The 15,849-nt window shown below is 42.5% G+C and overlaps 1 protein-coding gene across 1 annotated transcript; it reads right to left on the bottom strand.

Moving 5' to 3' along the window:
• Window positions 1-12: 12 nt before the first annotated feature.
• On the bottom strand, window positions 13-15,649 carry ankrd52a (ankyrin repeat domain 52a). Its single transcript, XM_062458961.1, has 28 exons — window positions 15,427-15,649; window positions 14,563-14,646; window positions 14,252-14,330; window positions 13,987-14,057; window positions 13,616-13,816; window positions 13,343-13,430; window positions 13,084-13,226; window positions 12,609-12,821; window positions 12,365-12,443; window positions 12,172-12,286; window positions 11,984-12,066; window positions 11,763-11,880; window positions 11,548-11,616; window positions 11,295-11,435; window positions 11,139-11,201; window positions 10,934-11,045; window positions 10,760-10,831; window positions 10,454-10,655; window positions 10,271-10,358; window positions 10,048-10,165; window positions 9,650-9,869; window positions 9,476-9,563; window positions 9,301-9,384; window positions 8,958-9,103; window positions 8,776-8,858; window positions 8,581-8,663; window positions 8,324-8,415; window positions 13-8,210 (listed from the first exon to the last, which is right to left on the bottom strand). Exons 1-28 carry the CDS (start codon window positions 15,451-15,453, stop codon window positions 7,939-7,941), a joined length of 3,234 nt encoding a protein of 1,077 aa, XP_062314945.1. The 5' UTR covers window positions 15,454-15,649; the 3' UTR covers window positions 13-7,938.
• Window positions 15,650-15,849: the final 200 nt, after the last annotated feature.

Raw genomic sequence — 15,849 nt, 5'->3', positions numbered from 1 at the left:
CATGAAACAGTGAATACTTAGCAATAGCAATTTATTGAACACAAACAACCCTAAGCCACAATACTGAAAGACAAGACCAATTGGCTGCAGCAAACATTGTATAAAATAGAATTAAGTTTAACGTCATTTTTTTTTTCTTTTAATGTCAGAAAGACAGATGCAGGTTTTTCCAAAACTGTGAATGATCATACACATATCTGTAGCATTTTGTAACAAATTATCATTCACATGTTCACACAAAGGAATAACAAGGCAAAGTGCTTTCAGGATTGCATTGTCAAACAAAGTAATGAATGGCTTGAGGTTTAGGCGAAGAGTGGGTGGAAGCCATAGGGTAGACTGTTCCTGTCCTTGTCTGGGATATCCTGCTTACAGAAGTGTGCCTTAGTGAACTAACTAGAAAACTCTGGTTGACATTGATATAGGGTCATTGGTAATAAGATAAAGAGAATATATGCATTTGGAACCAGGCTGAGGATGGGTTGGGGGTTGTCTGGTCGGACACTGCAAACCTTTCACCATGTCCCAAATCCATAGAAATGTAAGAATTAAAGCAGGAATTATACGGGCATTTGGGAAACATTTTGTTATAAAAATTGGTTTTGGAGTGATGATTTTGAAGGCATATGGTTTTAGGGGATACTATTCACCCTAATATGTCCATAACACACCTCAAAACCAGCTCAAATCATAGGCTAGACCTTAAGACAGGTGTTGATGTACCACACTAGCTGTATGCAAGAACTAACCCAACAAACACCCATATTCTATGAAGCTGTAAACTTTTGATAAATTCTTTAGGGCACAACAAGGAATATTGGTTATGCAAAAGAAGTCTAAAAGGGATGGGCACTGTTAAATAAGGATGAAAAATATGGTTTTGGCCATGCATCAAATGTTAAAGGGGAGAGACGCTCATCATAGAACAGAATCTGGCTTCACATTCCAGTGGTATTTTGTTGTATAAATGCTTTTCATAAATAATTTCACGTCAATTAGACACATTTACATACAGTACAGTCAAGCACACTTCATTATGTATAATTATCATTGTTCATGATAAACTCTAATCCCATAATGTATAGGCTATATTTGTTTTCCGTCAAACAGGTGGAAACACACAAACTAACTAATTCAACACACAAAGCTGCAAAACAAGGAGGTAGGAGAAATGCTACTGATGAAAACAGCATGAAATCCAAACATGATCGTTAAAAACTAATATTTTCATTAGCACTATATGAATTTGAAGAATCTATATTTCCATTTTCTGATTTCTAAAAGGAGTTATATCATTGGTCCGGTTGTCATCTCAGGTTGAGACCATGCTGGTGATCGCATTGTCTCCTCCACACAAAGTAGAATATAATTTGCAGATGTGTAAATGAGGTAATCAAGTGAAATAGGGAACCCTGTCATTGGCACACATTCATATATGCCAAGCGTTAAAAGGACAGTACACTGACTAGCAATAGCTTTTATCCCAAAGATCAAGATGAAAAATGTTTTGGAATGTTTGGACACGCCAAATATTGTTTTTTTTTGTTCCTTTTCTATTCAAGGTGCATTGTGAAAAAATAGATTGTAACTGATCACATGCCCTGACTCAAAGTCCCCCCCTGAGGAGGGCTCTATAGTATTTACACAGATAAGACAACCATCATGACATAGGCGGTATTCATCTGTAATCCTTATCAGTTTCATCTGCTGGAAATAAGATGACCAATAGCAGACCAATGCGTGTATCAGTCCAGTTCAAAAGGGATTGTTAATAGCAAGTTTCAATTAAGGATAAACATTTATAGTGCCACTAAGTTAACAATGGGACAAAAATGTCAAAGCATCCGTCCATTTGGATCCATCATCAAACACACACCATGCCTCTAATGGCTGCTGCCACTCAGTGATATTTGACCCCAATCCACAGATACTAGCCTTTCAATGCAATTTTATCTACTAAATGTGTATTGGGACCTCATCCCCTGTAATCTCATCCCTTAGCTATTGCTGTTTTGATCTTGGGAATAGGGAGATGTTTAGTATGAGATTACATCTTCAGGTGAAGAAAAGGGCATATAGTTTACCTAATGAAACATAGATAAGAGAGGTTATTGCACTTATATATTATGTCCATTTCAAAAGGTCAGCCCATGAGGATGATTCATGCCTTAATGCCATTATAAGACAACATGTTACATTGCTTCTATAGATAGTATGATAACACTGTTAACACTGCACACACCTAATACAGAATCCTTTTTAATCAGTATATCTAGCCTAAAAACACAAAAAACATTCTCCACAATCAATCTGCAACACAGTCACAACCAACAGATAATCATTATCACTATGCTGATCGTACCTAATGATTTCACTACTTGGACTGCACTGTACAATTACTAGTCATTTATGAATAGAAAAGAGTTGAGAAGAACAATCTGAATTGATATGCTGAAATATGTGTGACCCTACAGTACTGTGTTACTGACAATTAAACTCATGCTTTGATGCTTTGCTCACATATCTAAACTTCCTTGGCTTTGGATTCCATGGATCTGGGAAAGCCATCTTGGCCAGGAGGTGCCATCTTTGGATTTGTGCTTTCAAATATCACCCCACCCCTCCAATTTAGGTGTCTCCAACAGCAGATTGGCTAATGCTCAGTAAGGTCCAGTCAAGTCACGTCACAACTCTGACTCAGGAAATAACACGTGTCACGTAAAATTAGACAAGGTGTTAATCACATCATGTAGGGCAGAGAGGATTTTGTTCAGAGGGATGATCCTATATATTCTTGCGCACTATAGTTTATAAGGCTTCCGGAAAGTACAAATGGAAGACCATACCTTACGGTAGTAACAAATAGAAGGCACCATGCCACCGCTGAGCTGGTTTCCACACAGCTCCGTGAGATGGGGTGGGGGGTGGGAGGGACAAACGCACATTAGTGAGGAAGTCAAAATACCACCACTTTCACTGACTTCTGGAGGCCCAATTATGCTACTTCATAGCACTTCCCCTACACTCCCACGAGGGGATTGTAATATTATAATGACTGACGTGTGGTCAGGAAAAACACAACTGTATTATTCAGACCATGTCATTATGCTTTTGGGTATTGAAATAGGGTAATTGACTAGTATGTGTATAGTACTGCACTATCATGCTTATGTCGGGTCCAATCATAGACGCATACTACAACAGAGGTCTAAACTACTGGCTTCAGCAAAATCACACAGGATCACTGCTATAGTAACATTCTCATATATTGTATGCTATCATTGTCAATATCACTGTAAATGAGGTAAAATTGCAGGTCCAATGAAAGTACAAGGTGCATTTCTGTTGCCCATGGTAAATATTAGGCTACATAATAAGTTAGACATCTGACACTTTGAACACTTCTAGCTAGGTAGGTTTAGTCTAGTTTAGGCAGAGCTATTACTCCACTGACAGTTTGATAAAATACCCTTTTCTTTCTATGTGGTCATTATGAGGTACAGTGCTATCAACAATGTTATTTGGTTTGGTATATTATATAGACAAGCCAGCCTTGATTGATAATCACTGAAATCTCAATCACTCATTCACAGTGGCAAATATGGCAAAATCCTAACCTCCCAAAACAATCTCTGCACCATGGCAACCTTGCGCTTTGTGCTACCTACATTGATTTGTGTGCTTTAGGACACTAGATGTCTTTAAGAGCCAAATTAGCCAAGATTTGAGCAACCCAACATGAAGGCCTAACTCTTGAGGTGATGCAACTTATTACGTACAGCGAGACATCGTTTACTTTTAAGCATTTTAAGGCAAAAGGCTTAACAGTGGATGAAATCAATTAAAATTCAATTTGCCTTATAGGAACGTTATTTCAAGTAAGAAGAGAGTCTTCAATTGAGGCAAATCTATGTCATTCACCATGATTTCGCCTACAAAACCAACTACACCAATTACAAACCTCTGTACAAACATACAATCATTAGAATTGTTTTGCCCACACCATGAAGCAAGACTTTTTCTCCTCCCTCCAGCACTGTCCGACTACAAATACACGTCCCTAACATCTACTTTCACAAAACAATTGCATCCATTTACTAATTCATGCGACCCTTCTTGATTGCTTTACAGTCCCCACCTTGCACTACCATAGCCTAACTACTGAAAAACAGACATGCAGCTCCAAACATCTAATATGCTCAAGACAAAATAAAAAATAAAACTACTCCTGGCAGGTTCCAAATGTGTTTCTGACCATTACGTTACTATGATTCATGTTGTAAAGGCAAACAAAGGTTTCTATGGCACTAAATGGATGTACTGTAGGTGCATTTAGTCAAATAGGCTGTCCATGTGATGTAATCTACTGTGATCCTATTTTCATTACAAAGCACTATAAGGCAATCTCAAAAGTATTGATGAAATGAGCGTTAAATCCAATAACCTCCTGACTTGTTACCTTTTACACAAACAGTTATTAATTTAGTTATGACACCAAAGACTAAACAACTAGCTACAAATATATAATGCTTAATTGACTGTTAAGCTATTGGGGGGGAAATGAATGAGAATTATCCTATACATTTGTACATTGTTAACTATCCAAATCCCCACTGCAGGAAGACTAATTCCATTATGAAGCAAATTTGAAAAAAATTAAATAAAAGCCATTTCATGCTACTTGTGAAATTTCAAAGCAATACAGTTGAAGAGCAATAGTTCAATGCCAGGAGAAAGCATATAGCTCTGCTCTGATACTAACCTACATTCACTTTAGTCAGTAAATTCATGGCTCAGTTTGAATATCAATCTGTAAACTGCTTGAACAAATGCATATTCCATTGCTGCTTTACTAAGGATGTGTCCATGTTTTGGCAATAGGCCATGACTGTAACCTAAGATTCATATATTTAACCTGCATGTTTTCTATTGGCAACTATGCTATGATTTAGTGAATTAGCCGAAATCAATGGCAGTGCAATATTTGTGCTGCACACTTCACACACACTCCTCTCTATTGCTACAAGTGAATTTTCATTGCTTCCTTTTCCAGACATCATACATATGATACATTTCCTATTTTCGTTTACACCAAACATCTCCATCCCAGGTCCATTCAAATTAGCTTTCCATCTAGAAATGACAAACCCTATGCACACAAAAAAAACCCTGTGGCTCAAGATAACATGGTAGGTCCAGAGGAAATGGCTCCGTCTCCTGTCTAATTGAGGGACACCATCAGAATGAATCTGGGTTATGGAAACGGCACCTTGATCAGCAAAAGTGAATCCGTTAAACCATTTTTTGTATATTTCTCTTAAAATTAGGCAGCAAAAAACATGTAAACACAGGCTGTCTTCGTACACATACGTGCACAGGGAAATTGTGCTGCATGGTGTGTTGGACTTTGTAAGTGCCTTATGGAACTATGTGGGATTGTTTAAGATGAATACCACTGAAGAGTGTTAATGGTATTTGTTTAAATTAATGAGATACCTGTAAGTTTACTGGATCAACAGCTCCTGAGACTATATAATTACATATTTATCCCTTTTCACAATATAGTGAAACAACACAAACCACTTTGTTCCTGTGACTGAACATGGGCTAGGGGTAAAATACTTTTTGTCCATTTCAGTGAAATATAGAGATCAATAGAATGTGGTATTGGACAACCGAGGTCATCTTATCAGTCATTCTAAAGCCAAACAAACCTAAAACATCTACACAATTGTGCCATTCTATATAGTTACAAAATGTATTGTCCTGAATTGATAAAACATTGCCATAGTCTGATGGAATACAGCTGATCAAGTCAAGTGAAAGTATCTAGTGGTCCAACACGATCATATTCACTTAGTACCAGACAGAAATGCTCAACAAAAGGAATACCAATTGTAACATATTTGGGCTTCTGCTATTCCTGATCATCTAAATGGTATGTACTGGCCATGACAATGTCACCATGGTTCCCTGTCTAAATTCCAAGTTTCCCCTAATAATTCAGACTCCTATGATGCACCTACGGGATTCAGAAGGAGGAGGAGGATTGAGGAAAATATTAAAAAGGGAGTTCTCTCACCAGATGGTGGTCTGACCACCACATTACTGACCCCTACTGGAGGGAGGGCAACTTTACAGGATCAAGTGGTCCTTGCTACTCTGCTCAGACAGAAAGAGAACAATCCTAGGACTTGACATACTCTCATATCAAGCATTTGTACTGTAATGATGTAGGCCTATTCACGGAAGGCATGGTTCCAAAGGCATTTCATGAGATGCCATAAAGGCGGACCAGTGCATGTTTGCTAGTACTGACAGAAAAATGCCAACAAAAAAAGACCTGCATACAAGTTTAACCATCTGTCTATAGTCTGAGATCTTTTTCTTTCTTTTTTTCATTTTTTTTTAAATAAAGTGAACATCAAAAACAATTCCAGGGAAACAAAAGCCCTTGTGACAGTGATTGTCTATTCAATAACGATCAAAAAGGCCAGAAAGCAAATAACCTATTGCTTAAAAAGTACATGAACAAAATGGAAGAGCATTCTCTGACTACCAGAATCTACATGAGCTGCATACCAAACTTGTCAAAGTAAAATGGGTATGATGGAGGGGGAAATGGGAATGCCATGTCTTTACAATACTTATCAAGAGCCTCAGGTCGAATGCTAGTGCCATTCAGTAGCACAAAGAACCAGATTTAGGCATCAAATCAAGTGAATCAGTTTCTTAATATACAAAGGTCACTAATCAGAGCACTTCCAAGCATATTTTTCTGATCACTTGGATCATTGCTGTCAATATTGGATCATTGGCTGTGCAGATTCAAGATGAAATGATATAAGGTGTGGTGGGCCGATATCACTCATTAAGCCTTCATCTAGTAATGAGCAAGGCCTCGTTCAGTCAGTCAGTAGCCTACAGCCCCCCCCCTCATTCTACGAGAGAGACAGAGAGAGAGAGAGATGGGGGGGGGGGGGTTCTAGGCCCTGTATGAAGGTAAAAGCAGCTGCTAAATGAGTTTAAGAGGTAGCCTATATCAAGATCTATTGTCTGACTCAGTACATCTCTAATAAATAATTTTCAGCCATAGTAGTGTTGATTAACTTTGGTAATAACTTATATGCCTAGCAACATCCTAGCTTAAACAAAACGTATTTGCTTTTTAAACAATAATGTCACCATTTGGAACAAACTGATGCAAACCCAAACAGGGCTCTCTTTTGTAAAGAGGCGTGCTGATATATTTGTCAACGCAGTGTTACAAAATTCTCAGAAGGAGAATTTATGCCAAATAATTTTAGGTCTTAATTTTAAAGTATACTACAGAAGTACATCTTGTAACCATAAAAAAACAAGATTGTATTAGTACACTAGCAGTGCACTCTTAAACAAGACTTGGATGTTTCCCTTGTATGGTTCCTTCATAATCTATGCTTTGCTACCACCGCCTATTTAATCTTTCATTTGGGAAGGCTGTGCATTACTCTACAAGGCCACCACAAGTTGTACTAGTCAATGATATGATGTCAAATACTGAATGATATGGAGAAAGAAGAGAGATCTATGTGCATACACAGTTCTCTTTAATTTCAGGTGTCAGATATAAACTTGTGCTGACTTTAATTAAAGGGATTAATGATTTAGGATGTCCGGATTGCTAGGGTCCATTTTGGACGAATGGTGACCTTCTAGAGAGCTCAGTCTCAGTCAGTATCCAGCACTACAGGGAGGTGGAGGTTTGGAATCTAATTGCATATAAGTTTGACTGCACCTCAAACCAAGTCTACACGGTCTCTCTATCACACACATACACATATGCATACATACACACACACGCGCATGGGTGTGGATGGGTGCAGGGATACACTCCTGTTTTAAAGGGAGTCTCCCCTTGGTGGTGGTGTTGGTACGGCAACTGACTGGGGATCAGCCTCATTCAGACAGACACCCATCCAGGCCCACCGTGGTGCCGTGGAGGTCTTTGACGTAACCGTGGTGAAGGCCGCCGTTAGGCAGGGGTGCGCAGGCAGCGGTGATGCCGCAGTGCTTCAGCAAGTTGAGACCAGGGGACGAGGAAACGGAGGAAGAGGAGCAGGGGCAGGAAGAAGGGTCCCGTGGGGGGAAAGGCTTCATGGTGGAGAGGATGAGAGCCAGGCAGTCAGCCACGTCTTTGTTTGGGGCACAAGCCAGGGCTGGGGTGTGTCCTGGGGGACAAACACACACACACCATAAGACATCATGTCTGTGACGGACTTTATCGCACGATAATGACTACACAACGACATTGGCCATGTGTGGGGGTAGAATTCTGCCTCACCCTCCTCATCCACAGCCAGCACTGTGGCTCCTCGGCTCAGCAGAGCCTGCACCACTGTGGCCAGGCCGTTACGAGCTGCTAGGTGGAGGGGCCTGGAGCAGCACACAGAGACACACAGGGATGAGCATCACAACTGCCAGCTCACAGGGGCCTGCAGCTACTTCCATCATCATCATCATCACACTAACACACCAAGGGAAGTCCAGCCTCAACCCCGTTATGCTACGTGAATATAAGAGATTGTTTTACGAACTCACATTTGCAGTGCACTGTTGGTGGCGTTTATGAGAGTGGGGTTGTGGATCTCCCCCAGGATGAGCAAGGCACACATCTCATGAGCCTGAGAGCAATACTCCAGAATTACAAATCCGCCAACGACAAAATGAACAGACACCTGTAACTGTAGCTCCCGGAAATGTTTCCTTCTAGTTCCTATACACGTCTGTGCTTACCTTGCTGCAAGCCAGGTGCAGGGCAGTGTTCCTGTTGTCATCCAGCAGTGTCAGGTCAGCCTTGGCTCTGTGCAAGAGGATCGCTACACAACACACACACACACACACATCACTGCCTGACTCGTGTTAACACCACCAAGACTGTCACCACAGCGTACCGTACAGAAGGTTCCGGCTCTTACCCACAGTGCCACTCTGTCCCTTGTCAGAGGCAACCATCAGAGCGGAGCGACCGCTTTGGTCCACGGCGTTGATCTCTGCTCCGTGGCGAAGAACCAGCTGCAGCCCTGCCACATCCTCGGCAAACGCAGCTGCATGGAGCGGAGTCCTGCAGGTACGAGGAAAGAAGCCCACGTTAACGCAAATCTGGATCTTTCCCATGTTTTGGGGAAAAATGCATTATTTCACCATTTAGGATCAGATTCTCATAAACGTCTAATCTGGCGTTATGAAACGTTGATTATGTTATAAAAGCAGCTCTGGGGGAGGTTCCAATGACGATGAGCCCTTGTCGTCGACACCCACCTTCCTTTAGAATCTCTGGTGTTGATCATGTGAACGCCAGCAGATTCTAACAGCATCTCTGCAGCACCACTGTGGCCATTCATACTGCAATGGAAGGTTATTGTTAGAATAATGTACATAATGCTGGGTCATGCACCATTCAAGTAGAGACGATGGAAAGATTCAAACTACTCACAGAGCACAGTGCAGTGGGGTGAAAGAATTTCCCTCATTGTGAGTGCTGGATTTATGCTCAAGTAAAACTTCCAAACAGTCTTCATGCCCTGACAGGAGACAGAATATAAATATTTGAATACATAAAATAATAATGACACATTCGATCACATTCACGAAGGTAAAGCATTCTGACCTCTGAACGCAGCCCAGTGTAATGGTGTGTACTCATGGTGGTCCAGCAGAGAGTCCAGGGGGTCAGAGGTCATGGCAGCCTGCAGCAGACCACTGAGTATGTCTGTGTAGCCATGGGACGCTGCGTAATGCAGGGGCGTGCGGCCCTGGGCGTCCCGACACAGCACAGACGCCTTGTGGTCCAGTAGGGCCGTCACACAGTCTTCACGACCCAACACGGCCTGTAGAGCACAGGGGATGTTAAAAGGCCTTCTGAAGCAGGGCTATGAAAGTAACGCTTTCAAATCAGAATCATAGCCTCTAAAATGTATATGGACAGTTCCTCCCATCTGGGATCATTATCAGGTCTGCTGGCTCCAGCTGAGCCCGTCAGACAGGCTGCTGTGCAGGATGACTCACTCCTCTGTGCAGGGCTGTGCTGCCCCGCTTGTCCCTGGCGTCGGGCCAGGCCCCCTTCTCCAGCAGCAGTTGGACGCAGTCAGCATGGCCTCCCAGCACAGCCAGCATCAGAGGGGTCCTGAGAGGCAGGAGAACATAACAATTGTCCATTCAGTCATTTGGTTGTGTTAAGTTTCTACTTTGAACTGATGAGACAACAAAGCACGTTGGTGGGCATACTCACTGCCCCTGTGTGTCCATGACATTGGTCAGATCAGCCTCCTCCCCATTTTCAATCATCATCAGCAGGCAGTCTGCGTGGCCATTGGCAGCTGGTAGGGAATAACAAATACAAAAATAAGCGTCTACGTTTCTCTGCGTTTCTAGTCTGGAACCCCTCGGAGTAAAACCTGTAGTAATACAGTACCTGCAACATGCAGAGGGGTCCACATGCGTTTGTTGTCGTTGAGGAGGCATGAAGCCCCCTGGACGAGCAGGACCTCTACACAGCGGACGTAGCCTCTCTGGGCCGCCAGGTAGAGCACAGAGCGGCCCGCTCCGTCCTGCACATCCACATAGGCCGCAGTCTCCGTCAGAACACGCAGCGCCTGCCAGTGGCCCCGGTCAGCCTGAGGGGGGAGAGAGGAGGAACACTCAGTGGATGGAGAAGAAGAAAAAAACCCGGATTACATCCTAGAAGATAGAGGCAGAGATTAGAGGACAGTGCACTTACAGCTAGATGCAGCGGACTCACTGGGATACTGCTCTCTATGTCTCCCAGTGCATTGAAGGACATCTCCAGCAGCTGCAAGACAAGACTGCATCAGTCAAATATCAACAGCTTGTTTAAGTGTCGTTTAATAAACGCTGTGTTCAGGTGTGTATGACATATGGCATTCTAACTCACCAGTTCCAAGTTCTGCTTGTTGCCATGGAAAGCCGCATAGTGAACAGCACTGTAGCCTTTAGAGTTGACCATGGAAGGGTCTGCTCCATTGTCCAGCAAATGCTCCAAACAACTGTGAGAAAGGTTGAGATAGATGATCAAAGTCAATATACATAGATGGGTCGTAAAGGGTGCAAGAAGGTCATTGTCGGGAGGACAAACTCACAAGTAAGACTCCTTTGTCCCATCCTCTTCATTTTGATGGCTTCCAGAAAAATGTCTGTCCACTCTGTCCAATTGGACAATATGCATCCATCATTCAACCATGAATTGGGAGTCTAAGTTATCGAGTGAGTGAAAGAGTGAGTGAGGGAGTTCCTACCTGCTGAAAGCCTGGGAGGCAGCAGAGTAGTGCAGGGGGGTGCAGCCTGTCCGGTCAGGCTCGTTGACCTCAGCGCCAGCGCTCACCAGGGTCACAGTGCACTGGTACCTCCCATTGGCAGCCGCATAGTGCAACGGGGTTCTGAGAGACATCGTCAGCACATTTCACATCAAATACCATCCCATATCATCTAATCATATTAAACATCTGAGTTTCTAGTGAGTCTTTGATATTTAGGGTAGTAAGAACTCACCTTCCCATTTTGTCCCTCTTATTCAAGTCGGTACCACTACTTAAGAGCAAGTTCAAACATTCAACATTTCTGTGGGAGGGAGAAGGAGAACATAGGGTCACTATTCTGAAAAGGGCACTGGAACTAGCAGGCTGTAACCCTCAAGGGGATGTTGGCCATCAGAAGAAATGACAGGGCCAGTCTAGTTAAGGGATGTGAGTCTGTGTACGCCTCACCCTCCAGAGGCAGCAGCGTGGAGACAGGTTCGTCCCAAGTTGTCAGGCGTGTTTATGTCAAACCCAGCTGATAGGACATGCTCCTTACTCATGGATGAAACAATACTATACAGCTGACCTAAACAGAAACCAGACAACAGAAAGAGGGATTAGGTTATATCTTAGATAAATAACTTTTTTGGAAAACCTTTACAGGAGTGGGACTGCAGTAAGCTGCCTACCTGAGGAGAGCAACTTGCGACAACAGTCTGAAAACCCGTAGAGCACAGCTAAGTGCAAGGGGAACATCCCATGGATCCCTTGCCTGGAAACATCACAATACATTACTTGCACTTGAACTGTCCCTTTATTTATTTATGCAGCAAAACCTTCAAAAACCTTTGTCAGCAGGTTTTGTAATTATCCTCACCTGGCCGTGTCTGCCCCATTGGTCATCAGAGTGCTAATCAGCAGCTCGTGGCCATACTTAGCAGCAACATGGAGGGGGGTATTGCCATACTTATCCACACAGTCAATCTCCCCACCTGAGAGAACATGAGAGTCAGTCCACCTATGAACCAAGATATGCAGTGCACATCTCAGTCAAGTGTTGCCTTGGTTACCGTTTTGGATGAGAATCTGCGAGCGGGTGAAGCGTCCGTGAATGGCGGCCATGTGCAGAGGGCTCTTTCCCTCTCTGCTCTGCAAGGGAGGATGATATGCAAACATTTGATTATTCTACAAGAAAATGCTTCTTAATTTGAAACAGTGATGGAGGCCTTGGAAAACACAGTTAAAGAGCTGGGACAAGAACTAAGCTAACAATACTACCCTACAATGAGACCATGAAATGAGTTCAGTCCAGACCTGCATGTTGACATCAGCCCCGTTGTTGACCAGCAGTTCCAGGCAGAGCGCCCCGTTGGTGGACACGGCTGCTAGGTGCAGAGGGGTGTATCCACTTCTGTTGGGCTGGTTGACATTGGCACCATGGTTCACCAGCTCATTGGCCACAGCCTCCTGACCAGTGTAACACGCCACATGGAGAGCTGTGTTCCCAAAGGCATTTGGCTCATCGATCTAAAAATGAAATCACAGAAGTAAACATAAGAATGGTTAGGGATGAAGACAAAAGCCTTATTTCATGAGTATATGTACAACTAATGTATTCTAATTTTTCTGTCTGATGTATAAATGAATACATTAATGTACTGATAAAATGTAAATTCTGACTGATCTTGTCAAGAAACAACACAGCCCATTTGAGAAAGAAAACAGCCGGAAGTGGCACACATTCTTTGAGGTGACAATTCAATAAACAAACATTAATAATGCCACTCACCTCTACTCCAAGCCTCAGCAAGTACTTAACGATGTCAATGTGACCGCTGGCAGCAGCCGCGTGGAGGGGACTGTAGCCTTGCTTGTCCTTACAACTCTTGTCTGCACTACGAGACACCAGCAGTTTCAACACCTCCAGATGCCCTATAAAAAAAGACAAGGGTAAATTAACCAGAGTGCAAGAAAGAAAAAAAAATCTGTGAAGTTTAGTCTAGAGTGGTCAGGTTGTTCAGTATAGTATTAATTGTGCAGCCACCTACCTAAGTAGGCCGCCCAGTGGATAGGCTGCCTCTCCTTCTTATCAATGGCACTTAGATTGGCCCCTTTATTCAGCAGCAACTTCACCATCTGGGAATATACACATTTGTAATTTAAGGAATTTACTAATAATGCACAACAGGCATATTTGTATAATCCCAACATTTTTGCTATTATCAACCAAACTCTACATAGGTTAACAAATGTCTTCATAGTTGAAACCAAGCACACATTATCATAACTGTCTTCATCCCTTCACTCATCCCTTCACTCACCTCCTGGAACCCGCTCTGGGCAGCATGATGCAGGGCAGTTCTGCCAGTGCGATCTGCCATGTTCAGGTTGCTCAACTGGGGTAAGAGAGTTTCTGCGCAGCGTGTGGCACGGTTGGCAGCTGCCACGTGCAGAGGTGTCTGCCAGAACTTGTCTCGAGCATTTGCATCGGCTCCCCGTCGCAGCAGTAGCCCCACTGCCCTCTGGGATGACAAAATAAAATCAACTTGGATCACCCAAACTCTACACTATTGCCATACAGTTTCTTTTTTTACGGAAAGATTGATTTCCATCAATACTATGCAGTAATTTACAAATACTTGAGAGACATATCAATTAACTAAATCAAAATAAATAACAAATATGTTCTTACTTCATTCCGGGAGGCAGCTGCCCTGTGCAATGGAGTTAACCAGATATGGTCCTTTGCGTTAACACTGGCACCTTTCAGAAAGAGAACAGTTAAATTATACTGGATACTGGAAGACAAAATGGAGGAATGTCATATCTGCAGTGTTCAATGCCCAAATATGATGATAATGGGAACATGACTACTTTGACTGTGTGTAGGCTATGCCCATAACACTTCCTACCAACAAAGAAAATCTATTAAAGGATGTGTATGTAGCTCACATTACCTGATTCGATGAGGACGTCCATTATATGAACATCACCCATACAGGCAGCAGCATGAAGCGGCGTACGCCGCTCTTGGTCCTGTGGCACAACACATTTTACAAGTGCAATGTGCACAAAACACTAAAGTTAAATATCATTGTATTCCAATATGTTATTGTCTCAAAATACCTTATTTTCTATTCAAATAATATATTTTGGGATAAAACCAGAAGATAGCATACACACGTTGCATAGGTTGTAATAACACGAATTCGATTTTCTAATCCTTCCCAACGCCAAATCTTATTCAAAAATAGTAAATTGTACCTACCAGTGCATTGACATCCTCTTTTTTGTGCAATAGGGATTGAACTTCATCCGCATTCCTATTGAAGATAGCCTGTACCAGAGGAGGCTAAAAAATAAAAAATAAATGTAGGTGCCTTGCACATACTGAAAGCAGACGAGCTATTTGCGTAGCTAGCTAGTTAGGTATCTAAGTAGGTAGGCCTATCTCTTACATTAAAGCTAGCTAGCCTAGCCACTATCTGGTTTGTAGTTCGCCAGCACAAACTAGTTAAAATGGGCGGCACGCGTAGCTTGTTAGACACAATACGCATTCTAGATTTCGCATTGTTTAATCAAATAATGTATACAAATATATTTGTCTCTTGCTTAGTTGATAGCTTATCCACTCGCTTTCTTGGCTAGCTTTTCAGGCAACTAGCTAGCTATAGCTAACAAGGTACACTGAGGGCCCAGACATTAGTTTGAATTTGAATTGTAAAGCATTATAACACATTACAGTGGAGAGTCTAACATTACAAAGGGCTGTGGAATTCCTTGTACGGTATTGAATAAACATTCAGTTGGAGACATGACTGGTCAGGCATTAGCTTAAGCACACGACAGTTATGCCTGGTTGGAGGTAGGTACTGGGTTAGCTAGGTTAGGTGGGCCCTCTGTCCGCAAGGCGTTCCCAAAGCGTCACGAGTCGCTTGGCAACGCCAGAAGAAGATCGCAAAAAAAGCCGCAATGATACATTCTGCACGGATCTATCCATGTTGGAATGCATATAAATAGATCGATTGTTATCCGTTGCATACGTAGTCTGAACCCTTCACATGCCAGATATCTATCTATCCAACGATATGATAGGCTACCTAGCTAGCTAGCTCGTGCTAACGTTACCCACCTGGTCTGCAATGTTAAGTACTCCCATCTCCCAAACTCAGCCAGGACGGAGCTCCCTCATTAGGATAAAACTGCGAGTTATTACGGTACGCTAGGTTGTTCTTTTTAAACCAACCCCATAGCTATTTTAGGATGCGGATTGAAAGTCAGTGTGTTGTTGTTTTTGTCCGTATCCAATCAATGACAGATGTTTGTTCCTGCGACTTGGCTGGTATCCGCCTACAGGCGTGGCGGCCTCTTCTCTGCTTTCGAATTGCGCCACGCTATGGTACCTTCAGAAATAGCAGGAAGTCGCAGTGTTATTAGAATATAGACTATATGTTTCATTCGTCAACGGACGCAGTACACGTAGCATATATATAATTTATGTAACAAATACTGATACATTTCTGAACAATTCAGCTAGTTTTGTTTTGTTATTCAC

The sequence above is a fragment of the Osmerus eperlanus genome, chromosome 4, assembly GCF_963692335.1.
Source record: "Osmerus eperlanus chromosome 4, fOsmEpe2.1, whole genome shotgun sequence".
In the NCBI taxonomy this organism is placed as follows: domain Eukaryota; kingdom Metazoa; phylum Chordata; class Actinopteri; order Osmeriformes; family Osmeridae; genus Osmerus; species Osmerus eperlanus.
This window is presented reverse-complemented; position numbering and strand designations above follow the sequence as displayed.

What these genes read in the sequence shown, in the direction of transcription:
- ankrd52a (XM_062458961.1), bottom strand. Translation starts at nt 15,453, where the DNA reads ATGGGAGTACTTAACATTGCAGACCAG. An exon ending in GGACGTCCTCATCGAATCAG is followed by an intron (nt 14,058 to 14,251) that starts GTAATGTGAGCT and finishes TCTTTCTGAAAG; the next exon opens with GTGCCAGTGTTAACGCAAAG. An exon ending in CAGCTGCCTCCCGGAATGAA is followed by an intron (nt 13,817 to 13,986) that starts GTAAGAACATAT and finishes TTGTCATCCCAG; the next exon opens with AGGGCAGTGGGGCTACTGCT.